The following is a 24,130-nucleotide window of genomic DNA, read 5'->3' as shown; positions in this document are numbered from 1 at the left end:
TCCCTCACATATCCCCACACGAATGTGTGACACAGAATCAATTATGCGGCACTCCACGGGGGCTGCCAGCCACAGTTGGTACTGGCACAGATTCAACATAAAACCATGGTGCTCACTCACTTATATCAAGTGAGCTACCCAGCAGCCCTCCAATTTGCTTTGTCATGGTTCCTTTTTTCATTCAGCAGTTCCTATGTGAAGGGCTCTATAATGGCCTTGAAAGATCAGAGTGCAGGCAGACATTCTCTCATGTGGTTATTAGGGATGCACCAAAGATCAGCAATGGACGAAACTGATTAATTTTCAATCTTAATGCATGATCGGTCAATTTATTTTCAGTTTGACCAATACTCCCTCGATTTTACAAAAAAAGAATATTGCTGAGGTTCTATTCAAACTATGCATCTAGATGTGGTTTGGAACTTAACAGAATATCGGATCACCTTATTTAATTAGTGATGGTATTTGTAATTGAATTACTGAATAATGTTGAAAAAATTTGATGAAAAGTGACAGAAGGATGCAGGTAACTTACCAAAAGTGGTGGCTGAAAGACAAGATCATAGGTCTAGCACACTGTGTAAATACTGGTTCAACAGCTCACTTGCCATGACCAGCTGTAAGTAATAGAAAAGACTTAACATCTAGTAACATTTTCCCAGTATTTAATCTCTTACATGTGGTGATACCTTTGTAACTTGTATGGTATATCATTAAAAAGGTCAGAGGACCGGCCCTCTATCCTAGACTGTTACAGTTCCCTCCAATTCGGTGCTCTGCTGGATGTTTTACAATAGGGCCTTTTAGACAGTAGAAGACTACAAGCAGGTTTCTAGTCGGTTCTCACTAATGAGATCTATCGTACAGGTAACATTAGTATACCTAGCCAGCCTAGGTAAAGTAGCTAACCTAAACTATGACACAGATAACATAGCAAACATTTAATTCTTCCAAGAATTAGGCGGTGAACGTTATCAATAATACCTACCCAGGTAGTCTGGTGGCTATTCTCATTGAAGGTAACTCACTTAATTGGCTGGTAAGCAGGAAGTCCAGGTAAATTTAGAGTCTGTCCAGCAGAAATAATGTGCGCTCCACATCAGTCTTAAACTCCACCCGCTCATGAAGCTCTAGCCACGTTCTGAATTGTGCTCCGATGTTTATTCTAGTTTAAGAGAAAGCTCTATTCATTTTCGCATTAGATAGTTGAGGGCAAAAGTGTACATACATACACCTAGGCTAAAGATATTTGAACTCAGTTTTTCACAACTCCGTACATTTCATGTTACCATACATTTCTTTTGGCAAGTCAATTAGGGCATCTACTATGTTCTCATCAGAAGTCATTTTAACCCTTTGATGCACAAGCTATGCAAACCCCTTCTAATGCACAACATGGCTCAAAAATGACCCGTATTCATTTCCTATGTTATTTCATGCATGACTGAGGGTTTCTTTGCTATATCTTTTGAAATCAATTTATTTCATCATTTAATATTCCGAGTATTCATTAAATATCTTGTTTTTGATTACTACAAATCATTATTTTCATTTTTCCTTTCTTACTTTATGAACAAAAATAGTTTTTTTATTACTACATCAAGTTTACACACATGGACCAAAAATGACCCAAGTGTGATTTTAAAAATATAAAGACATACTATAATAATAATTTTGTTAAAATAATTATTTTAGCAGTGATTTAGACCAAACAATAATACATTTAATATTTCAAATATGTTTGTCACACATAACATACATATATCACTGATAACCGGTAACACTGATATTGAACTGTAGTGTATCTGTTGTGGTACTGTAGTGAACTGTGGTGAATGTGACCGAATAAAAGAAAATAAAACTGATTAAATAAAATCACATGAGTACAGCGCAAATTGCCATCTCAGTGCTTACATGCCTCACAAATGACAACTACATGTTTGTGCTCCTTGCACACAGGCGTGGTGCACTGGAAACACCAGCTGCTGACTTTTCTGTCTTTGGCAGCTGGGCAGATCTTGCACCTCTTCCTCTTCACTTGGTCCTCCTGTCTGATGTCCTCCTGTGGCTGCGTTTTGTTTTTTTATCCCACATCTTCCCATTGCCTCTGTAATATGCTTTTGGAGGTGGGGTGTGCCCTCCATGTGCCTCTACATATGTGGCATGACAAGCTCTTTGCCCAGCTCCTTGATGAACAGCCGCTGTGCATTGGCCACACCACCCAATGTAATCAGGGTGCAATGAAGTTTGTGTAGGCATTGAAGGTGGCAACATCCAGCACATTGTGCCAGAGCACCATGGGCCACCTCTGTATTCTCCACTTACATGAGTAGGTGCGAACCATCTGATCCATTGTGTCCACTCCTCCTTTTGTTTTGTTATAGTACTGGATCACTTCTGGTTTCTTCACACTGTTGTCATCCACTGCTTTGTCATCATGCATGGTGCTCAGGAGGACAACAGCCTTTCCCTTCTTCGGCACATAGCTCACCACGGTCATGTTGCCACTGAATCCAAATTCTGAGCTATGTCACTGATGGACATATCCCAGGCATCTTTCGGTGAAACAGCTGTTGAACCGGGTGCAGGTCCTGGGCAGCTCCTCAGGATGTTATGGCTTCTTGTTCTGCCCTGAGTGGGGGGATGCTCATTCCAGTAAGACCCCTTTTTACTCAATCTATTAGACTGGGTCTGAGTTTCCTCTTCAGAGGACTCATCAGACGAGTCTTCTATGTCATCAAAGGAGTCTTCTTCATTTAGGAGAGCTGGATTCCAAGACACACCCATAACTCCAGCTTGACCCTGTGGCACAAAGTCTAGGTCATCATCAGAGATCAGACTCAGAATCAGGACCAAGAATTGCCTCCTCATCTTCCTCATCCTGTTCTTCATGCAGCGTCTCTATGACCATTTTAGCAGTAAATCTGGAATGACTGGGACCAGCCATACTAACACTCTGGATAAAGAAAATCAAAAGCACAAGAATGTTTTCAAATGCACATCAATATACTGTTATATTTCAAGTTTTATTTTGTTGACCTAGCTAACATTAGCTAGCTGGAATAGAATATGTCAACAGCTAGCTAGCTAATAGTATTGGACATATTTATCTTTCTCACTAGTAATGGATGTCAAGGCCAAGGTAACCTTAACCTAATGTTTAAATATTATGCACAGTTATCTTTCATAAGATATCAAATATTTTCTTTAAATAGTTATCCGCAGTAAATATGTTCCTAATTGCAAACATTTACAAATATCAAAAGTTTATATCAAATTCCATAGTGAATACATGTGGGTCATTTTTGACCCATGTGTGTACATTTGATGTAGAAATACAAAAACAATGTTTGTTCATAAAGTAAGAAAGGAAAAATAAAAATAATGATTTGTGGTAATCAAAAACAAGATATTTAATGAATACTTGGAATATTAAATGATGAAATACATTTATTTCAAAGATATAGCAAAGAAACACTCAGTCATGCATGAAATAACATAGGAAATTAATACGGGTCATTTTTGACCCATGTTGTGCATTAGAAGGTTAGTGATACAAAAATGGTTTTTATTCAAAAAGAAAGGAAAAATTAAAATAAGGATTTGTGATGATCAAAAACAAGTTAATTGAGGAATACCTGGAATACTGAATGATGAAATTTTTTTTTTGCAAAGATATAGAAAATAAAAACTCAGCTGGGTCACTTTTGACCCATGTTGTGCATCAAAGGGTTAAAACAATAGATTAGAGACAGATTAATTTCAGCTTTAATTCACTAAATCAGAATTAGTGGCTCAAAAGTTTACATACACCAATTTGACTGCCTCATTAAACAGTCAGGAAGATTTAAAAAATGTATGTAAAGGCTTTTTAGAAGCTTCTGATTGGCTCATTGTCTTAATTAGGAGTTCACTGGTACTTAATTGGCACCTGTGGATGTATTTAAGGGGCTACCTTTAGAGCCACTGCCTTTTTGCCCTTGATACCATGGGAAAATCCAAGCAACTCAGCCAAGACCTCAGAAATTGTGGACCTCCACAAGTCCGGATCCTCCTTAGGAGCAATTTCCAAACAACTGAAGGTACCACAAGCATCTGTACAAACAATTGTATGCAAATATAAAAATCTTGGGAGCACACAGTAGAACCCCCTACTCCAAGACCGGCATAAAAAAGCCAGAATGAAGTTTGCAGATGATCACTAGGATGAAGACCTAGCTTTTTGGAGGAGTCTTCTCTGGTCAGATGAAACAAAAATTTAACTGTTTGACCATAATGATCAGCGCTATGTATGGAGGAAAAAGGGTGAGGGGCTTTTAATCCGAAGAACATCATCCCAACTGTGAAGCATGGCGATGGCAGCATCATGTTGTGGGGGTGTTTTGCAGGAAAAGGGACTGGTGCACCTCAGAAAATAGATGGCATCATGAAGAAGGGGGATTATCTAGAAATACTGAAGCAACACCAAGACATCAGCCTAAAGTTAAAACTTGGTCGCAATTAGGTCTTCCAGACAATGATCCTAAGCATATTTCCAAAGTCTCTAGCAAAATGGCTTAGAGACAACAAAGTGAAAGTATTGGAGTGGCCATCACAAAGCCCTGACCTGAATCCCATAGAAAATTTGTGGACTGAACTGAAAAAGCGTATCCGCCTGACTGAGTTACACCAGTTCTGTCAGGAGGAATGGGCAAAAATTCCAGCAAAGTATTGTGAGAAGCTTGTGGAAGGATACCCCAGGATTTGATTCAAGTTAAGCAATTAAAAGGCAATGCCACCAAATACTAACAAAGTGTATGTAAACTTTTCACCCACTGAAAATCTGATATAGTATATAAAAACTGAAACAAATCTGTCTTAGTTATTATTTTGAAATGACCTCTTATGGAAATAAAGTATATACCCTAATTGACTTAACACAGGAAATGTATGGTAACATGAAATGTCTAGAGTTGTGAAAAAAGGAGTTTGAATGTCTTTAGTCCAGGTGTATGTAAAATTGTGGCCTGAACTGCAGCGCCAACAATGCAGGAGCAGGTTGTTACTCTGTCAGCGTATCTACAGTAGCTATGTGCACTGTACGCAATAGGTTAATCTCATTGTTGATTGCTTCATGATGTAAACTGTTTCATGTTGTAGACCACATTGTTTTGTAAATAAAAATCGGGGCCAAATTTCTGGACATAGAATTTTAGGGTTTAAACAGTCTCTCAAAGCAGATCTAAGATTGCTACTAATTAAGCAGGATCGTTCCTGTTGTCTTCCTAAAAACATTTTTACTAACTGCAACTTCTGCTGTTTGGAAATATTACAAAATGTCTGAAGATCATATTAGGATTGCAATGTAAAAAGAATGTTCTTTGAGGAGGAACTATGGCAAACATGTTTGGACCAAGACATTTGATGCAACACTTAAGGATGCATCAGCCCAAAGAACACAATTAATATCTGAAATGCACTATAGTAAAAAGGCAAAAGTTTCACTCCTTACTCAACCATTGATACAGACAAAATTTCAGAAAACCCAGAACTATGGTCATAACAGACAAAAAGAAAAGGACATTACAAAACAGGTTCCTTTTTTGACTGTGGAAGATAAATGATTCCACGGTCTAATGATTTTATCATTTTGATTATTAGACGCACATGAACCCAGGCCACCTACACACACACACACAAAATAATAATAAATAGATAAATAAATAAAGTAAAACTAGAAATGTGTGCATTTATTGGTAAAATTTGGTTGTGAATGATACTGGATTTCAAGTTTTTATTTTTATTTATTTTTTTTTTTAGTTTTGACTGCAACCTTAAGCATCGGCTAAAATCAGACTGTCTCAATCAGTTCAGTGTCCTAAAAGACTCCAATAGGCTCTTGAATCTAAAATGAGCCTGGCTCTCCTCTGTCTATAACACTAACAATGTGGATTTTATTGAGAATTTTAACCTCTTCTGGGACCGCAGGTGCTTTTTTTTTTTTAGTAGAGACTTCACCTTGCTTGGGACATGGCAAATAAACTGCACAGTATTCAACACACACAAGTAGTCAAGTCCAGCAACACTGGATGTCCCCTGAGCCAAAGCCCCACTGTTGTTGGTTCCTGTCAATACTCTAATCAGTCAGTAAATGAGCTTAGGCTTTTGGTCAATAAATTGCCTTTAATAATAAGTCGTGCTGAACCTCCATGCAGGCATGGAGGGCACTTTGAAAAGGTAAGGCCAAATAAATGCTTTCCATAAATGTAAAAAATCTGAAAATCTATGTAACATTTGGTCCGCCGGAGAAGCGGATTTGTCTTGGTCACACCAGCTGGTGGAGAGAGTACGCACATGGGTTGCATTAAAGGTTTAGCCCTTAAAGGTGTGTTTCTCTCCACAGTTTGAGGCCGAGACCGAAAGCGCACACCAAGAATTCAAGTTCAAGTTTATTTATATAGCTCATTTCATCAAATGTTCTTTATATAGAAAAATTCACACTTGCATGTATACATGTATAAAGTTAAGTGGCAAAAGATGTATAAAATATACATATGAAAGAAAACATACACTTGCATATACAAATTTATAAATTTAAATAAAAAAAGTTTAAAATGTATCAAATATATATGAAAAAGCATTAGTCAAAGGCTACAGAAAAGAGGAAGGTTGAGCCCACTCTTAAACATGGGAAGGGTTGAAGCCAATCTTAAATATTCCAGGAGGCTGTTCCAGCATCTGGGCGCATAATAACAGAAAGCAGTTTCACCAGATCTAGATTTTACCCTAGGAACTACTAAGAGGCATGTCCCAGATGACCTCAGGGACCTGGTTGGTTCATAACCCACAAGTAGGTCAGAAATATACTGTGGAGCCAGGCTATTCAGTGCTTTATAAGCAAGAAGTAAAATCTTAAAATCTATTCTTGAGGCGACAGGAAGCCAGTGCAGTGATCTTGTGTAATGTGATATACTGGCTGCATCCCAAATCACTCCCTATTCCCTATATAGTGCACTACTTTTGGTATCAGCCATGTTTTGTAGTGTGTCCCATCTGAGAAACAAAATTGTAGTACACTATACACTGAACTATATCCGCCCCACAAAGCAAATTTTGGGACATCCAAATCATTTACGTCTTCAATGCATTGAACAAGTGAGTCCACTGGACTAAGGTCATCAGAGGAGAGAGATATATAGAGCTGGGTGTCGTCCGCATAGTTATGGTACTGTACATAATTTTTTTATATCACATGCCCGAGTGCAAGCATATAGAGATTGAATAAAAGAGGGCTGAGGATTGAACCCTGTGGAACCCAACATGAAATGTTGACCTTTTCAGAAACAGTTAATACTTGAGATAAAGTAATTCCTGTCCTGTAAATATGTCTTAAACCTGTTGAGAATCAGGCCAGATAATCCTACCCACTTCTCCAATCTATTCAACAATATAAAGTGATCAACAGTGTCAAATGCCTCACTGAGATCGAAATGTACAAGAATAGAAAGCTTATTTGAGTTCATCCAAAGATCATTTATGACTTTGACAAGAGCAGTCTCTTGCAGTGCTGTTGTGCGGTCTAAATCTTGACTGGAAATAGTTCCAAATGGCTACTTTGATTAAGTAGTCATACAATTGATTATACACAATTTTTTCCAGAACCTTGATAAGAAATGGGAAATTGGAAATAGGTCTATAATATTTAACATCGGAAGCATCAGATTTAACAAAGGCTTAACCACAGCTGTTTTTAGCGCACTTGAGAAAACACCGGACTGAAGAGAGATATTAACAATTTCCGATACCTCCTCTGCTAAGCAGTTAATAGTAGCCTTAAAAAATACAGCTGGGAGAGGGTCAAGGCAGCAGGTAGAAGATTTGAGCTTCAGTACAGCTTCTTTAAATGATATAATGTCAATAACGATAAAATGTGCCATAGCTCCTGTACTGTCGTTGCATGTGGCAGATGGAGGCATTACCTTCTTGCTTGACATAAGTGTGCTAATAGTTTGTCTAATGCTGATAATTTTATTGCTGAAAAGCAGCACATTTCTCACATTTTGAGGTGGAAAGCAACTCAGGGGCTATTAGTTAAGGGGGGGTATATAAAAAAAAGGTATGTGTGTATTGTTTGCATATTCACTAATGATCTTGGAGAAAAAGGACTGTCGAGCATTTTTCAAATCTAAATCTTATTTTTGAAGTCTATCCTTGTAAATATCAAAGTGAACATCAAGTTTTGTCTCTCCACTTTAGTTCTACCTGCCGGTATTTTCTTTTTTTCTGCTGTACAGCTATACTGTTTCTCCAAGGAGCTTTTTGCTTTCCAGAGATAACTCTGACCTTGAGAGGCAATCTCTTCAATACATTTGTTAGTTCTACAATTAAAATGTTCCACAAGATCAATGACTGAATGTGTGATGGGCACATTAGACCTAGTCATCATGTTCATAAAACTTTTATTTGAGCTTTCATCAACGTAATGTTTTTTAACTGTTTTTACCTGTATTTGAAATTCTGGGCTTACAGACACATTAAAAAAAATACACATGAATGATCTGAAATGGCAACATCAAGAGCTGAGACTGCAGTAACACTGAGGCCTTTTGTGTTGAGTAAATCTAGTGTATGCCCTCCTTCATGGGTGGGTCGATACATGCTGAGATAGTCCAAACTAACAGACTGATCAGTTCTCTGGCATGAGCATCAGTGTGGTTATCAACGTGAATATTGAAGTCTCCTGATATTACTCTACAGTCAAAATCAAAATTTTTGACAGTAACTCAGCAAAATCATCTATGGACCGCTGGACTTTTTAGGAGGACGATATATAGTGAGAAACAGCACTAGGGTAGCACATTTCATTGTGATTGCAAGGTATTCAAAACATGAGAAGTCCCCAAATGAGACTTTCTTGCATTGGAACACATCAGAGAATAAACTTGCTACACCACCTCCTCTCCTGCCAGTTCTAAAAACATTTTTTATTTTTTTTATTTTATTGGTTTATTTTTCAGGGACAATGCACACCAATCAACAGTCAAACTGTAAATGAGCCAGAGTTAGCCTGAAAGGCTAGTTTTCATCTGCTGTCCCTGGCCAGATGTTTAAAAGGCAGCCTAAAGAAATTGAAATTTGAGGGTGCTAATTCTAATAGGACAGTGGAGCCATTACTATCTAATCAAGTTTCAGTTAAAAACAAAAAATCAGGTTTATGTTCACTGATATTCACTGATATGTTCACTTATGCACCCTGAGGTCATCATTAATAATAAATGTCTTCTCAGCTAAGGATCTGACATTTAAATATAGCTGCAAGCAGTGATGAGGGGGCCAAGCAGTCCAGCAGGGCCGAGTCGCCATGGCAACTTGATCGGATCATGTCAAAAGCGTGGCTGTAAGCACTGATAGCAAGTTTTATGCCAATTGACCAAAGATTGGGTGTAACTGAGATATGAGCTCACGTCCTGTTTGGGTCATTTGTCTTTGATTTGGCTGTAATGGATGAACGTTTTTGAAAATCAAAAATGCATCAGAGAACTTTTTTGAGGGTTGGTCCGAAGATGATTTGTGCCAAGTTTGGTGAAGATTGGGCAAACTTTGTGGCCTGAGAAAATTTTTTAAACCTCGACTAAATCCAATATGGCGGCTGGATCAATTAGGTTGACATGAAAAGTTGCCATGTCTCGGCCTTGGGACCTCTCACGGTATTCACCAGACACAAGAATTTTTTTTAATTTATTTTTTAAGCAAACCAGTTATTAGCCAGTTATTAGCCAAAATGCATTTTTGCTTATTGCAGTGCCCCCAGTGGTCAAATGACAGAAAATGTTTTTGTGCTTCTCGAGTCCATGTACCAAGTTTGGTTTTGATACATCAAAGCATTGCTGAGTTATGACCTCACTTCCTGTTTGGTGGCTTCGCCGCCATTTTTGATTGACTGTAATCAACAAACACTTTTGTTTCTTGTCTTTGTTTTTACTTATTGCTGCACCCCCCAGTGGTCAAATGACCCACATTTTTTTTGCACATCCTCAGGAAGGGGTACTGAGTGTATGTACCATGTTTGGTGTTGATACATCAAAGCATTGCTGAAATATGAGCTCACTTCCTGTTTGGCGACTTTGCCGCCGATTTCGATTGACTGTGACGGATGAACGCTTTGAAAAATCAAAAATCCATCTGGTAACTTTTGTGAGGCTGGGTCTGAACATCATCTGTGCCAAATTTGGTGACGATTGGACAAAATTTGTGGCCCGTGAAATTTTTTTTCAGAAAATCCAAAATGGCGGAAAATCCAATATGGCGGAAATTGATGTCAATTGGTGCGTTGAACTCGACTTGATCCAAGAAATCCAACGGTACCTCATTTTTAAAAATTGGGTGTACGTCTCAAAACTTACATGCATAAACGTACCTCAAACTTTGACCCGTTGGTGGCGCTACAGCACTCAAGATGGAGACGTGAACCTCGGTGAAAAGAATCATGGGACTGTTCCCAATCAGTGTGCCAAATTTCAAAACTTTTTACCATACGGTTCTAGGGGCTGCCATAGACACCCTAGCCAGAAGAAAAAGAGGAGGCCAGGGGCATAAAAAGGTAGAAACACAATGGGTACCTACGCAGCTTCGCTGCTTGACCCCCAATAAGGCAAGTTTCAGTGGGTATGTCATAGGCCTGGCAGACAGGTTTGCAATTCGAGGCAAATGTCAAATAAAAATCAGGTTGTTTAAGTGAGCTATGGTGGGTTTGAGAGGGCCATCACAGGCCTATGGTAGGAAATGGTGGTGCCTATGTTCAGTTCTTGTACAGGATATCGTGTTCTGAGAAATGCATTTCCTACCGTATGCATGGAGATGGGAGTTGATGTTCTCAGAAAGCATCAGGGCCCCCCTTCTGTTTGGGTGAAAACCATCTCTCTTTAGAAGAATAGGCCTTGCCCAAAACAGGTTGAAGTTGTTAACATAGGGGACCCTGATTGTCGATGACGATAAAACAGTCGGGACCACTGCTCGATCCCTCTCTGGTGAGTGGGGAGGGGGCCTGAGATGATGACCTTTTTCCCAGTGTCTGTGAAGTGATGAGTGATGAGTGCTTGATAGTCTGCCTTCAAAACATCTGACTGCCTTGCTCTGATGTCATTAGTGCCCACATGGATGATAATGTTCTTTAAGTTCCTGTAATTGATTAAGATGTTGGGGAGTCGGAGTTGGATATCCTGCACCCGTGCACCAGGAAAGCAGTGAACTTTGGAGAGGCCGGATAGTGGGGGCAGGTGGACATCACGGACCATGGAACTGCCGATAACCAGGGTGGAGGTGGTTGAGTACTTTGGGGTGGGAGGGATAGGATGGGAAGGAGGCTAGGTTGACAGGACTTCATCCTGAGCTAGTGCAGTGAAACGGTTTGAGAGGTGAAGTGGTGGTGGCTGGGGGAGGCAGTGATTAGGTCTTCCTAAGCGCCTGCCTATCTGCTGCCAGGCAGATGGCCGGGGCATGGAGTTTGTGGAGCGGCCAGGGTGAGGTGGGCTTATACTAGGAGGAGGATTTCTGTGGGTGGAGGCGATGATACTGGGAGGTTCCTGGGCAGGAAGAGTGGTGACAAATAGGTCAGAGTGGAGGGTGCCAAGCCCAGCAGCACCAATTAAGATAGTGGAGTTAAAGTGCTTAGTTTTTGGAGTGCTTAGTTTTTGCTTCATAGATCTTTAGTAGTTCTACATATTCACCCTTTTTTATGAATTTGTGGTTAAGGAGTTTTGATCTAGGACATGTATAGTTTAACCTGCTGTAGATATGCAATCTCTCAATATTTCATTTTAAACTAAAAAATAGCAAATTTTTCATTTTTTTGCCAAGACAATTGCATTTGTCGTACTTTATTTCTTCCAAAATTATGAATATAAAGTAATCTAAGCTAGTATTGTAAATGGTACAAATGTCTTGCTTCATTTAACCCATTTTTCAAGTCTCTGTGGTGTTCATCTGGAGTTATAAAGCTTTAAATAGAGTACCCCCTAAATGGGCAAGCATTGGCCAGATTTGGCATGTACGCGAAGTGGTTATAGTTGTTGTTTGCTCTTAATTTTAAAGAAGGTATCGGTTCAGGCACCGTTTAGGAATCGGTACCGTTTTGAAGTATCGGTTTTGGCACCAGTATCAGAAAAATCCAAACGATACCCAACCATATTGCTAACGCTAGCCAATGTTATTATTGTTTGCTAGCTAGCTATTGTTTTCTTATCATCGATGATCACAGAAGCGGCAGTGAGCACAAACACTCTCATCGCCATGTCTGTTTATGTTTAATGCAAACAATTTGGAATGTTCGTAAAATGCCGTTCAAATTGAACTGTTCAAAGAAAACATGTTCACCACGAACATTCGCCACTGTTCCCTGAATGACTCTTCTGTGCGATCAAGACCGAATCAGCTCATGCAGTGCACTCACCCGTGGGCATTAGGATGAAAGTGTCCTCCCCCAGCAGAGTGGCATTTATGGCCTCCAACTGGTTGAAGCGGAACTGGTGCAGGCCAAAGCGCTTGTGGAAGATCTTCATCATTTCCGAAGAGTGGGGGAAGCCAAAGCCCCGGAAATGATCATGGGCGGGGTTTTTGGAAGGAGGCTCTAAAAAGGGATTGCAGTTTAAAGACAGAAATCGTTGCGACTGACACCTAAGGGGCATAAATGCCTAAGCACCTAAAACAGTGATACAGTGCAGAACAGATCTTTGGACTTTGCACAAAATCTTGTCAAATTTATAATTAGTACTAAGCATTTTAACAGCATTTTAATACCAGGTATGTTGCCTGGAAGAATGTGTTTGTTAGGATAGTTAAATCAAATGACATCAAACCACATACAATCAGGCTGTCCGACAATGCTTTACAAATGATATAATTTTGTAAAGGGAAATGCTACATTTCAGACAATGGACTACAGTCAAATGTACGGTTGATTCTAGCACGGCCAGGGTATAAAAAGTGCAGAGAGAAATTCTTTGGAAATGCACAAAAGGAATAAAATTAGATTTTATTAGCACATCTTGCTGCTGAAAAACAGTCTAAAGCCGCTTTTCCACCGCATGGTACTGGCTCTACTCTACTCGCTTTTGGTACCAGGTAGTTCGTTTTCCACTGCAGATAGTAGCCCCGTCAATGTAGCTGGTCATAATTAGCGACGCCGCATTAAACACGATGTTCTGACCAATCAGTGGTCTGCAGTGTTTTCACGTCATCTTTTGGTATCGCCTCAGCTCGCTTGGAACCTCGACGGAGGTGACACCAAAAAAGTACCAGGTACTATCCTCAACTTTTGCCCAATGGAAAACCAAAAAAGTCAAGTAGTCGAGTTGAGTCGAGCCAAGCCGATACCATGCGGTGGACAAGAGACTTAAAGCCCTTATCCCATTACACGTTGCAGTGAATTAGAACCTGTATCAGTATAATTTTGCAGTGATTAAGGTTCCTCCGAATGGTTTTCCATTAATGGAATGGTAGTAGCACATTCACTTGACATAATGACCTGGACTGAAGCACATCAATATACTGTATTGAAATCATTACAGCTCGCAAACTAGTTACATTCGGTATATGACAGTGCTTTTCACTCAGACAAATGTAACTTACCAGAGCTAAAGTTAACCTATCGATTTAGTTATAGTTAAACAACAATGTATTGGACCACAATGAATATTTAAGTGTGCATTCTCTAAATACTTAACCTCTTAGCGCAAAGCCCCTAGTGGTCGGCATGCCGGCGTGCCGAGATTACTAAACTCAGACTTTCGGTGCTATTGCAACCAAAGTATGATTTAAAAACAGAAACGCACTGTTTTAGTTTAATTAGTGGACGATACACGACAACTATGCCGAATACAGAGTTTCGCAGTGCCACCATTGTCTATCTTGGCATTGATAAAAATATTCTTTCACCACTAAAAAATCGTATTCCGTCATAGCAATAAGATAAACCCAACAACAGCCCTAAGATATGCCTATACAGCAGTGAAAACGCTGCTCACTGAATAATGAAATAAACCAGAAAAAGTTTTTTAAAATGATACCATGTCATTCTAAAGCCAATATCTGGGACTAAATATTGAATAAATATATAACCTTACCATTGGTTTTACGCATAGAGATGTCCCTTTTGAGACTGAGTGGTCATATTATTGTCTTGGGCAATCCGTTTTGGAAATATACGCGCATGTGTGATGCCTGGGTACCTTCCAAAATAGCTGTGCGTAATACCACACCTGTTGTTTACGGCGTTGTCGCCCTTTTAGTACAGTCTGGCTTGATTGACAATTCATTTACTCAGTAGGTGAGAGTATAAGCTTTCTAACGATGTATAACATGTCTAATTTTGCTTTCGGAATAGCGTTTTATAGGTCAGCGTAACCGGAAATTTTCTTATCATCGCATTCAATTACGCATTCACGTAGTAGCAGTAAAACAAAGACGCTGCTAACGAAACCTTGTCAATGATTTTTCGAAATTTCTTGGAAAATACTATTATTATTGAGGACTTCTGAGTATAGCTAAGCCATATGTTTGCTGATAGACCTAGCTGACATAGTTTTCTTGTGTAAGACAGGAGCGGACAGACTATATCATTGATTTCCTGTCTCTGTCTCCATCTACTGAAAACGAAAAAAAGATTTCATCATTGCTATGTAAGTATTACTGCTCAAAATACTTCGGTTATATACGTTATTTGTAAAATTGAGTGTCTTTCAATAGGTTAGTGGTATTATATAATGTGGATATTTCACACTGCAATGTAAGCGTTAGTTAGTAGTGTAATAGTTTTTGTGAAGCATGCAACAGTGATGACGTGAGTGTTGGAGCATTGCCAAAACGTGGTGGACGGTGGAACATTGTTTTCATGTCGTTGTCCCATCCCCATACAAGAAAACATACGAGAGTACAAAGTATAGAAATACATACAAGAGTTAATTACACATTTAGGTACTGTACCGCATTGTGTGACAATATTTTTGCATTATTTTTTAACCTGATAGCAATGTTCCATCTTAAAACTTCATAAGGGGCTCATTTATATGCTTCATAATGGACAAAAAAGCATTTTATTTAATTTTGGAGAGATTTGGATATGTTTCTTGACCCTAGATATTTTAGACCACTGTAAGCATGTAGGCCTAATTCCGACTTGAAAATGACGCAACAGTGATTTTCTTGAGTCAAAACAGTTGATTTGTAGTGAAATACGTGAATATGTTGTGATTCACAGCAATGCATAATTTTAGACATTTTGGATAGATTCGGAGACGCTGGGTACACTGCTTAGTTTTTGCTTCATACATCTATAGTAGTTCTACATATCCACGCTTAGATTTTATGAACTTGTGGTCAAGAAGTTTTTGATCCAGCACATGTACAGTTTAACCTGCTGTATATATGCAATCTCTCAGTATTTCACTGCAAACTAAAAAAGTGCAAATAATTTTTTGATTTTTTGTCTAGACAATTGCATTTGTGGCACTTTATTTCTTCCAAAATTATGAATATAAACTAATCTGCGTTAGTATTGTAAATTGTACAAATGTCTTGCTTCATTTAAGCCATTTTTCAAGTCTCTGTGATGTTCACATCTGGAGTCATAAAGCTTTAAATAGGGAACCCCCTAAAAGGGCAAGGATTGGCAATATTTGGCTTGTGCGCTAAGGGGTTAAAATTACCTAGCCAGCTAACTAGCTGTTTAGCAGACTATTTGTTTCTTCATTGTCAAACAAACTCAGAAACAATGCCTACTGTTCTGTCCAATTACTGCTAGTTTGAGACATTTTTATCTTAGGTTTCAAAATAGTTAATTAGCTAAAGTCGTTAATGGCAGCCGTACTATGATCGTCAGGCTACCAGGCAGATGTCCCGGAAAAATATTGGAATTTAGCTGCCGAGCAGCTTGTTCCAGTGCCGTTGCACGCCACAACAAAAGGGACATATGGCTACAATGTTTTTGATTACCCTAAATTGAATTAGGTTCTGCTCTACTCCACCCCTAACAAGTGAATTTGTCTAGAGCATCATATTTAAATTTTGTTTTCCATTAGCATTGTTGTATTAACTGTCTGATATGCATCACATTGTAGCAATGTAATTATTTTATGGAAAAAAGCCTAAAGAATGACATTATCCTTTTCTTTACTCCCCCACCAATTTGTAATCATCAAAATGAAAATGGCAGGAACTTGCCTGGTGCGTTCACTTTTGGAAGCTGAGCAGAAGGAGTTTGCGGTGTGGCCTTATTTTCCCAAATTTCCTTGACCCCATTTCTGATTGGATGAACAACAGTTTCTGTCTGCTTCTTAGTGTCAGAAGAGGCACTGATAGTGATGTCAGTGCCATTTTCAGAATAATCCAGAAGGTTCGACTCATCAAAGTGGTCAAGGTCAAAATCGTCAATGTAGAAGTCATCCATCAGGGTGTCTGAGCTGCCAGCACTGGACTCTTTTAAATTACTGATCTGGGCATCGCGTCCAGACCTCTTTGGCAAGTAGCAACTTCCAGAGGTCTGCTCCTGGTCAGAACATCCCAGGGAGGATGTGGAGAAATGGGCATTAATGAGTGACCCGTCATAAGAGCTTCTGGAGGACCAGCACCTGGCCGCTTCAGTCACACTGAGACCAGATTCACCACTCTGCCTGGATATGTGATCGGGGGTCTGGAACCCGCTGATGATGCAGGAAGAATTGCTGAAAATTCTGCTCTCATAGCCAACTGTGGAAGACTTCCTGAGCGGTGAGCACTTCCCAGAATGTGTTCCATTGGCTGAAGGCGGGCTGACAGACCTGGGGTCACAACAGGTGGTAAACAGAGTTTCGCTCATTTTGGACTTCGCACCTGCTCCCAAACTGGCCTCTGAATGGTTTGTTCTCAGTGGCATTTTGGGCCACATCTTTCTTTCTAGCATCTTCTTTCTGCAAAGAAAAGCAGGTCAAAGCCTCAGGATTCAGCCATCAAATAAAGAGTGAAATATCCCCCTCAGATGGTCTGGACAGGTCCAGGTTTGATTTGGTCCAGGTCAGTGGTTACTCTAAAACTAAAAATATAATACCACAATTTACCAAGCAATGATGCCACAAACAGACATGCATCAGGGAGCAATAAGACCTTAATGCATAATATAGAAAAGCCATGGGTACACCTGAAAGGCATAGTATCTCTATGGATGGATGCATCACTTGCTCGCTCAATCACTCATTAACTTACTCACCTCTGAGCTCTGAGCAGCAGTAGCTCTGTTCCACAGGTCAGCGATATCAGCTGGTGTTCTGGGATAGAATCCACCAGCCCACAGATAGATTCCATCACACTTAAGGTATGTGATTGTACTACCTTGCCTGTCAGAAATGTAGCACAGAGGTTAGGGAATCGCACTCATAACCAGGTCTGAATCTCAAGTGAGCTGCTACTGTTGGAGTCAAAGCCAACTGAAACCTCTCTGCCTCTGGTTGGCTGCACTTTTAAATAAAATACCTGCAAGTACTGCTGGGTATAAAAACATATCCACAATTTTTTTTAACCATAATAACAACTAGCTTTCTTTCTTTTATGTGATCATCTACCTGCCCTGGGACGGCAGATGGAAATGAGCTGTTGACTAAATGTGGGTCAAAGCATCTCTCCTCTCTGTGATTTGTATTTGTGATGTATTTGTACATGGTGTCTGACTAAATAGAAGGATCATTTGAGTGCTGAGTGGATGTCATATCAGGATCTAATCGGGTATGTGCACAAATGGACACCAACATATGCGAAAGAGTATTCCCCCTGATCAGAGACAGCAAAAGACGTGCTGTGACCAAACGCTGTTACGCTGGGCCTTAAATAGCTGTTCCAAACATCCACATCATACACTGTTGGAAAGCTTATACTCCTCTACTGGATAAAAGAAAATTGCCATTCAAACCAAAATGAAATGAAAAGGGCCACAATGGCGTGTACAACATGAAGAAATCTCCGAAGAAATACAGGCGTTGCAGAGGAGCGTGTATTTCAAAAACAGATTGGCCAAGACAATAAATTACCACGTAATCTTGAAAGGGAAATCTCTGCACACAAAACCAATGGTAGGACTGTATATTTATTCCATATGTACTAGAATGACACAATATTTAATTACACAAGAATTTCACTTGTTTAAGTTGCTATTTAGTGAGCAGCAGTTCTTCCCACTGCCGTTTTGTCATACTTTCAGGCCATTGTTGCTTTATCTCAAATTATTGGGGGTGAAAGAATATTTTTATGAACTCCCAGATAGACATTGTCCAGTTTGGCACACTTAGTCAGTATAGTTAACATGAGACTGAGCAGTAGTGTTGTAGTCGAGACCACCTAATCTGAGACCGAGTCAAGACCAAGGCCGAAGGGGGCTGAGACCCACACCAAGACCAAGACCAAGACCGAGGGGGGGCAAGACCAAGACCAAGATCGAGGGGGGGCGAGGAACCCTGGATCTGTATGTGAGAGTATGCTGTTAACAAACAGAAACATTAGTTTATAGTATTAATATTAAACATATATTTATTTGAAATTAAAATTTTCAACAAAATTTTGAAACAAGTTTAAATTTAAATTTGTTTACCGTTAGCCTGTAGTAAAAAATAAAAAATAATTTAACAATAGAACAGAATACAACAATTTAACAAAAATATTTTAGCACAATGCCTGTAATGGTGCTTGCCTAAGTGAAAAGTTGAGATTTAGTTTAACTATTTTTCCATTGTGAAGTAGCTCGTAGTTTGGTAAACTAGTTTTAGAGTAGTTTCCTCAACACTTTTGAAAGGTGAGTCTCTAGTCAACCAAAATACAGATTTTACTAGATTACATTTTTTTCAGTTGGCTGTGTGACATTATCTGTCCGTTGCCCTGCCTTGCACTCCAAGAACCTGAAATACAGCGAGGAAGAATCTATATGATTGTGGGTAACATGAACATCAATCACATCAAAAGAGCAATCTTAATCATAATGTATAACAAAATACTCAACTTTATTGGCAGGAAGGCCACTTTGAAAAATGTATTTTATGTTGGGGGCCAGAGTAGAGTGACAGGGGTCTGCATGCGTGCTTGTTTTTGTGCTGCATATTTGTAGACCCAAATTGTGACTTTATGGTGATTCTGTAGTTCAGTATATAAATGGTATGTCCAGATTCCTCTAGGTCTCTAGTTTCATATCTTCGCTGTAGCGTTAAAACTGAGCTCGTTAGACAATCCGGAAGACGGCGATACGCTCGTCTTCAGAGGATTCAAATCAAATATGGTTTTGGAAATGTTAAGTGATATTGATAAATGACCTCGTAGGCCACAAAAAAAATGCTTCTTTCATATTTTTTATTGGGGGGGGGGGGGGGGGCGACAAATGCACGTGTTTTAAATATTGAGGGGGATGTATCCCCTACGTCCCCCCAGAAATCTACACCACTATATCAATACATATATGTATTGATCTAGTGGTGTAGCTAAGTAGACTATTTAACAATTAGCTAGCTTCTAGCACTAGCACTAGCAAGCGCTACACTACCATCAACACAAAGCACACAGCACTCATACGCCGGTATGCACTTACAGCAGCTAGCCACCTCTACAGCATTTTCAGTAATACGGGAGTATGCAGCTGAAATCCTCTATGAGAAGCAACCTCACAGCGATCTTATCTACAATCAGTAGGTAGCTAATGTTGTGCTTCACTTTGGGGTGTTTATTCCGGAGGACAAGAGAGAGAGCCAACTTTTTTTATTTTTTATTCAGTGACATTTCCTTCTGACATCTATGACAGCGATCGCGACCACATTTATTTTGCCTTTTCTGTATAGCTATTTCCGTGGATAAAATTGCATTTATTATTATTATTTATTGGTAAAAACTAGGGCTGTCAATCGATTAAAATATTTAATCGCGATTAATCTCATGATTTTTCCATAGTTAATCACGATTAATCGCACATTTTTTATCTGTTCAAAATGTAGCGTAAAGGGATATTTTTCAAGTGTTTAATAATCTTATCAACATGGAAGTGGACAAATATGCTTGCTTTATGCAAATGTACGTTTATTTATTATTGGAAATCAATTAACAACCCAAAACAATGACAAATATTGTCCAGAAACCCTCAAAGGTACTGCATTTAGCATAACAAAATATGCTCAAATCATAACATGGCAAACTCAAGCCCAACAGGCAACAACAGATGGGCATATTGACCTGCTAAATTCTACTATATCCCCTTCTACTATATCAAAACAGGATGATACAAAATAAAACAAACAATAAATAAAGTGAGCAGGGAACAGTGGAAAGGGAGTATAATACAGAACTAGGACTCGAACTAGGATATTGCAGTTAGGCTATACTTCAATTTCTTTGGATACAACAGTTAGGCTACTTCTATTTCTTTGCACCGAGCCAGTTGCTTAAACAGACAAGCCTGTTTACATTGTCGGACGATAGGGCAGCTCCCTTCTTCTGAACGATATGCCCAGACAATGAAAAACTGCATTCAAGCTGTTTTACTCGGGAAAACATGGATTCCCACAGAAAACGCTGCTTTATTTTATTGTTAAGGAGTATATTAAATGAGTAAATAGAGTGAAACCGCAAAACTAGTTAGGCTGCAGTAGTACTGAAATGTAAATATGGTATCACTGCCAGGTGTTTTGTTATATCATTTGCAGCATTTATTTCTGAGCAAAATAACGTTTTCTAGCTAAGCTGGCTAGCGAAAACAGTTGCTGATGGATATCGTAACTTTTAAATTTCATATATCGCTATAATGAATGGGAAACATAAACGATACTAACACATATCACATAATCACACACCCAAATGAAAATGCATGACAAGCCTAAATACACCATTTTTCTTCCTTACCACGAACTACAAATGCCACCATTTATCTTAATGTGATGTCACCAATCCGGAAGTCGGTAAAGTCGGAGCTCAGAAATGATGCTCAAATTTTCGACCTATAATTTCGAGTTCTACGATCATTCAGTTGCTTTTTTCACAAGTCGTACCTCGTTTTTTACTAGTTCCGAGTTGTCTTGAACGCAGCATAAGGGTCGGGCAGACGTTCATAACAGAACGTGCGTTAAAAAAATTAGTGGCGTTAAAACGGATTTGCGTTAACGCGTTATCGCGTTAACTTTGACAGCCCTAGTAAAAACATTTACTTCATATCCAGGGAGGTAGCCAACTACTTGAAAGTTAGAACACGTGTAGGCGTTTACTAATACGATTGCATTTCAGGCTGGAAAATAACCCGTTAAACGAGAGAAATTGCCGAGTTGTCTTAGAATCTTTATCGCAACAGAAACGAATGCTGTAACGAAGCGTTAACTACGTCACAATGGATATAACAGCTGTTTTAGAATGTCATTGCATCACCCGGACCATTTTTGCAGCGCAGATAAAAATTGGCGTGACACAGCCACAACAGCAAAAATAAAATTTTTAAAAAAAATTTCCCCTCCAGAGGGGCAGGTCAGCCAAAGAGGGCAAATGGGCTGTTGCTCAGGCAACTTTAGCCTTGTGAATGTCCTTGGATGGTAACACTCACAGCTCTCGCTGTCTCCTGCGTGCAGGGAGGAGGGGCGGGTGCCTGCGGTACTTAAAATAAGCCAAGTTATTGGTTGCAACTGAAGAGGGAAGTTTAACATCCAATCACAGAAAAAAATAAAATAAAATAAAGCCCAGGCAGGTAATGATGTGTCACTGTAGTTGTGGTCTCGGTCGGTCTCGACCTAAAATTCTGAGTCCTCTCTCTCCGAGACCAAGACAAGACCGAGTAAAAATGCAGTCGAGACCGAGACGAGACCGAGACCATCAAAATATGGTCTCGAGAACGGTCTCGAGACCAAGACACTACTGAGCAGGGGGTGCTACACGACAGTGGTGGCACTTAGAAACTCGCATTGTCGCATAGTTGCATTTGCATTGTGTATTAATAAAGCGAGAACTAGAGCCCGACCGATATATCGGTTTGGCCGATATATCGGCCATTATTTGACTTTTTTGACGACATCGGGATCGGCAGTTATGCCGCCGAGGTGCCCCGATTTTTAAATAAGTATAATAAACAAAAAAACAATGATTATTTATCTGTACTTGTCTGTTCGAATGTTGTAATTGCTATTTACTAGAATTATCCAGTAGAGGGAGCTCTAATACAAGTGTGAACTGCAGCAGCTGATGCGCTACTTCTCTAATAAGACGTTTGTCACTCGTGCCTCATCCAATATTCTCCACTGGAAGACTTGTCTGCACAGATCTGATTGCCGCAATAAAGGTATGTATATTTAGTGAAAGTTTTTAATTAAATGCGTTTATATGACCACTATGTTTATCAATCCTCATTATCAAGCGAGCGAGCTAGCTAACATATTTGGTTCACTTTAGCAAGCTAGCTGGCTAGCAAGCCTTTATGAAGTGGCAGTGAGCACATAAGCAGCGTAGGATCTACATTTACAGAGGACATCGCTGTATTCTCAAATAAATAACCAGCCAAAATAAAATGGTGACAATGTATCACACATTTGTTGTTTTATCTGAGATAATGATATTAGCTACTATATGATGCTGTGTAAATAGCCAAATCGTGATTGCAAGCGAGTGTCAAGCGTCATCTAGTCAAGCGTCATCATAGCAAGCTAACCAGACAGTAAAAACGCAGAAAACACTTCTAACATGGATCATTTTAAGCCATGTTATCTAGCTTCGTCGTGATAACATGAGAGAAGGATTGCTGTTGGAGAAGTGAATCAACCAACAGTTAGCGCAGGTAACCTGCACGAAAGCGCATTGTAGTTTTTTTCACGTATTTCATCCAGTCAATTTAATTTCATCTAACGTTAGACTTGATTCACTCTTTAGCTCCGCTAGATAATGTCTTACTCTCTGAGATCATGTAGTAGAAATAAAATAAGAAAATATAATTCATTTAACTTACTGAGAATATATAATAAGAAATAATGAGGCTGTGTCAATAGCTAATGCGTTATTGCGAGCGAGTGTCTCATCTAGTCACACATCAGAGCGCATTGTAGTTTTTCACCGCCTAATTCTTATGGACAGGGAAGCTCGCTAGATAGTCTATCTTTGACATCATGTAGTAGGAATAAAATAAGAAAATATAATTAATGTACTGAGAATAGATACTAAGAAATAATAATAACAAATTAATAACAACAACAACAATAATAATAATATTCATAAAAATACATGTTTGAAACTGGAAAACTGATTTTTTAAATTAATTTTTTATAGATGGCTGGAAAAGAAAGGAGTAAAAGCAAGGTGTGGAGTTATTTTTATTTCACACACTTAAAGATGGTGTTAATATATATATTTAATTTAATATCATCTTTTACTTTTTTTTTTATCTAAAAAGTTCTGTGTGTGTTTATTTTTATTTTTATTTGTTTGCTTATAAGTTAAATGTTCTTAAATATAGAAACTTATAAGTTTTTCAAATTGATTTGAAAATTTTGCACTTTTTGACAAAATATCGGTCAAAACATCGGTAATCGGTGGGCTACGACTCTCCAAAATCGGGATCGGCATCGGACCCAAAAATCTGGCATCGGTCGGGCTCTAGCGAGAACACAGTATGTTGTTTTCACACAGACATTCTAAGTTCAGCAATCACAGGACGGTGGTGTCCTGGCCACTGGTGGTATTGCAGAAAGGGGCTAAAATAAATTATTCTTATAATTTACAAACATATTTAATGCAAGCACTTAATGAAAGAGGAGACATTAGGTTGAAAATAGATACTGTAAAAAATATTTTAAAAATTGGTAGGCCTATACCACAAAACTCTAATGTGAATACTAATGTAGTACACCAGTATGGTATAATGCAAGCCATTCCAGGTTTTATAAAAACCATGTTCTCATTAGAATACTAACACGATTTTAAAAACCCTGACTGGTTGCAATAGTGTTTTTCGTAATTTTACAGCAGGAAAATAAACTTGCTTACATGTGCTCTTTGTAGACTGGACTTCAGAAAAGGTAGGACTACCCAGCATGGCAGAGTCTGATCTTTCAGTAAAAATGCGTCCTATGAGACTGGATTCAACATCAGCACTGTTGGGAGGGAAACAAAGTGCTCAGTTAATTTCACAATT

General features: G+C 39.0%; 1 protein-coding gene across 3 annotated transcripts in view; it reads right to left on the bottom strand.

Annotated features, from left to right (window-relative positions):
- Window positions 1-24,130, bottom strand: part of blm (BLM RecQ like helicase) — a 146,707-nt gene that overhangs the window by 108,652 nt on the left and 13,925 nt on the right. For 2 of the 3 annotated variants that reach the window (XM_035418240.1, XM_035418239.1), the window contains exons 4-7: window positions 23,983-24,089; window positions 17,216-17,342; window positions 16,195-16,919; window positions 12,428-12,604 (exon numbers count right to left, since the gene is read on the bottom strand). In XM_035418240.1, the coding sequence (XP_035274131.1) occupies window positions 12,428-12,604; window positions 16,195-16,919; window positions 17,216-17,342; window positions 23,983-24,089 (1,136 nt within the window). The remainder of the gene's footprint in view (window positions 1-12,427; window positions 12,605-16,194; window positions 16,920-17,215; window positions 17,343-23,982; window positions 24,090-24,130) is intronic. The other variant, XM_035418241.1, reaches the window with a different exon arrangement.

Source organism: Anguilla anguilla, chromosome 5 (assembly GCF_013347855.1).
Source record: "Anguilla anguilla isolate fAngAng1 chromosome 5, fAngAng1.pri, whole genome shotgun sequence".
Taxonomy (NCBI): Eukaryota; Metazoa; Chordata; class Actinopteri; order Anguilliformes; family Anguillidae; genus Anguilla; species Anguilla anguilla.
Note: the sequence above shows the minus strand (reverse complement) of the source record. Positions and strands in the feature narration are given on the sequence as shown.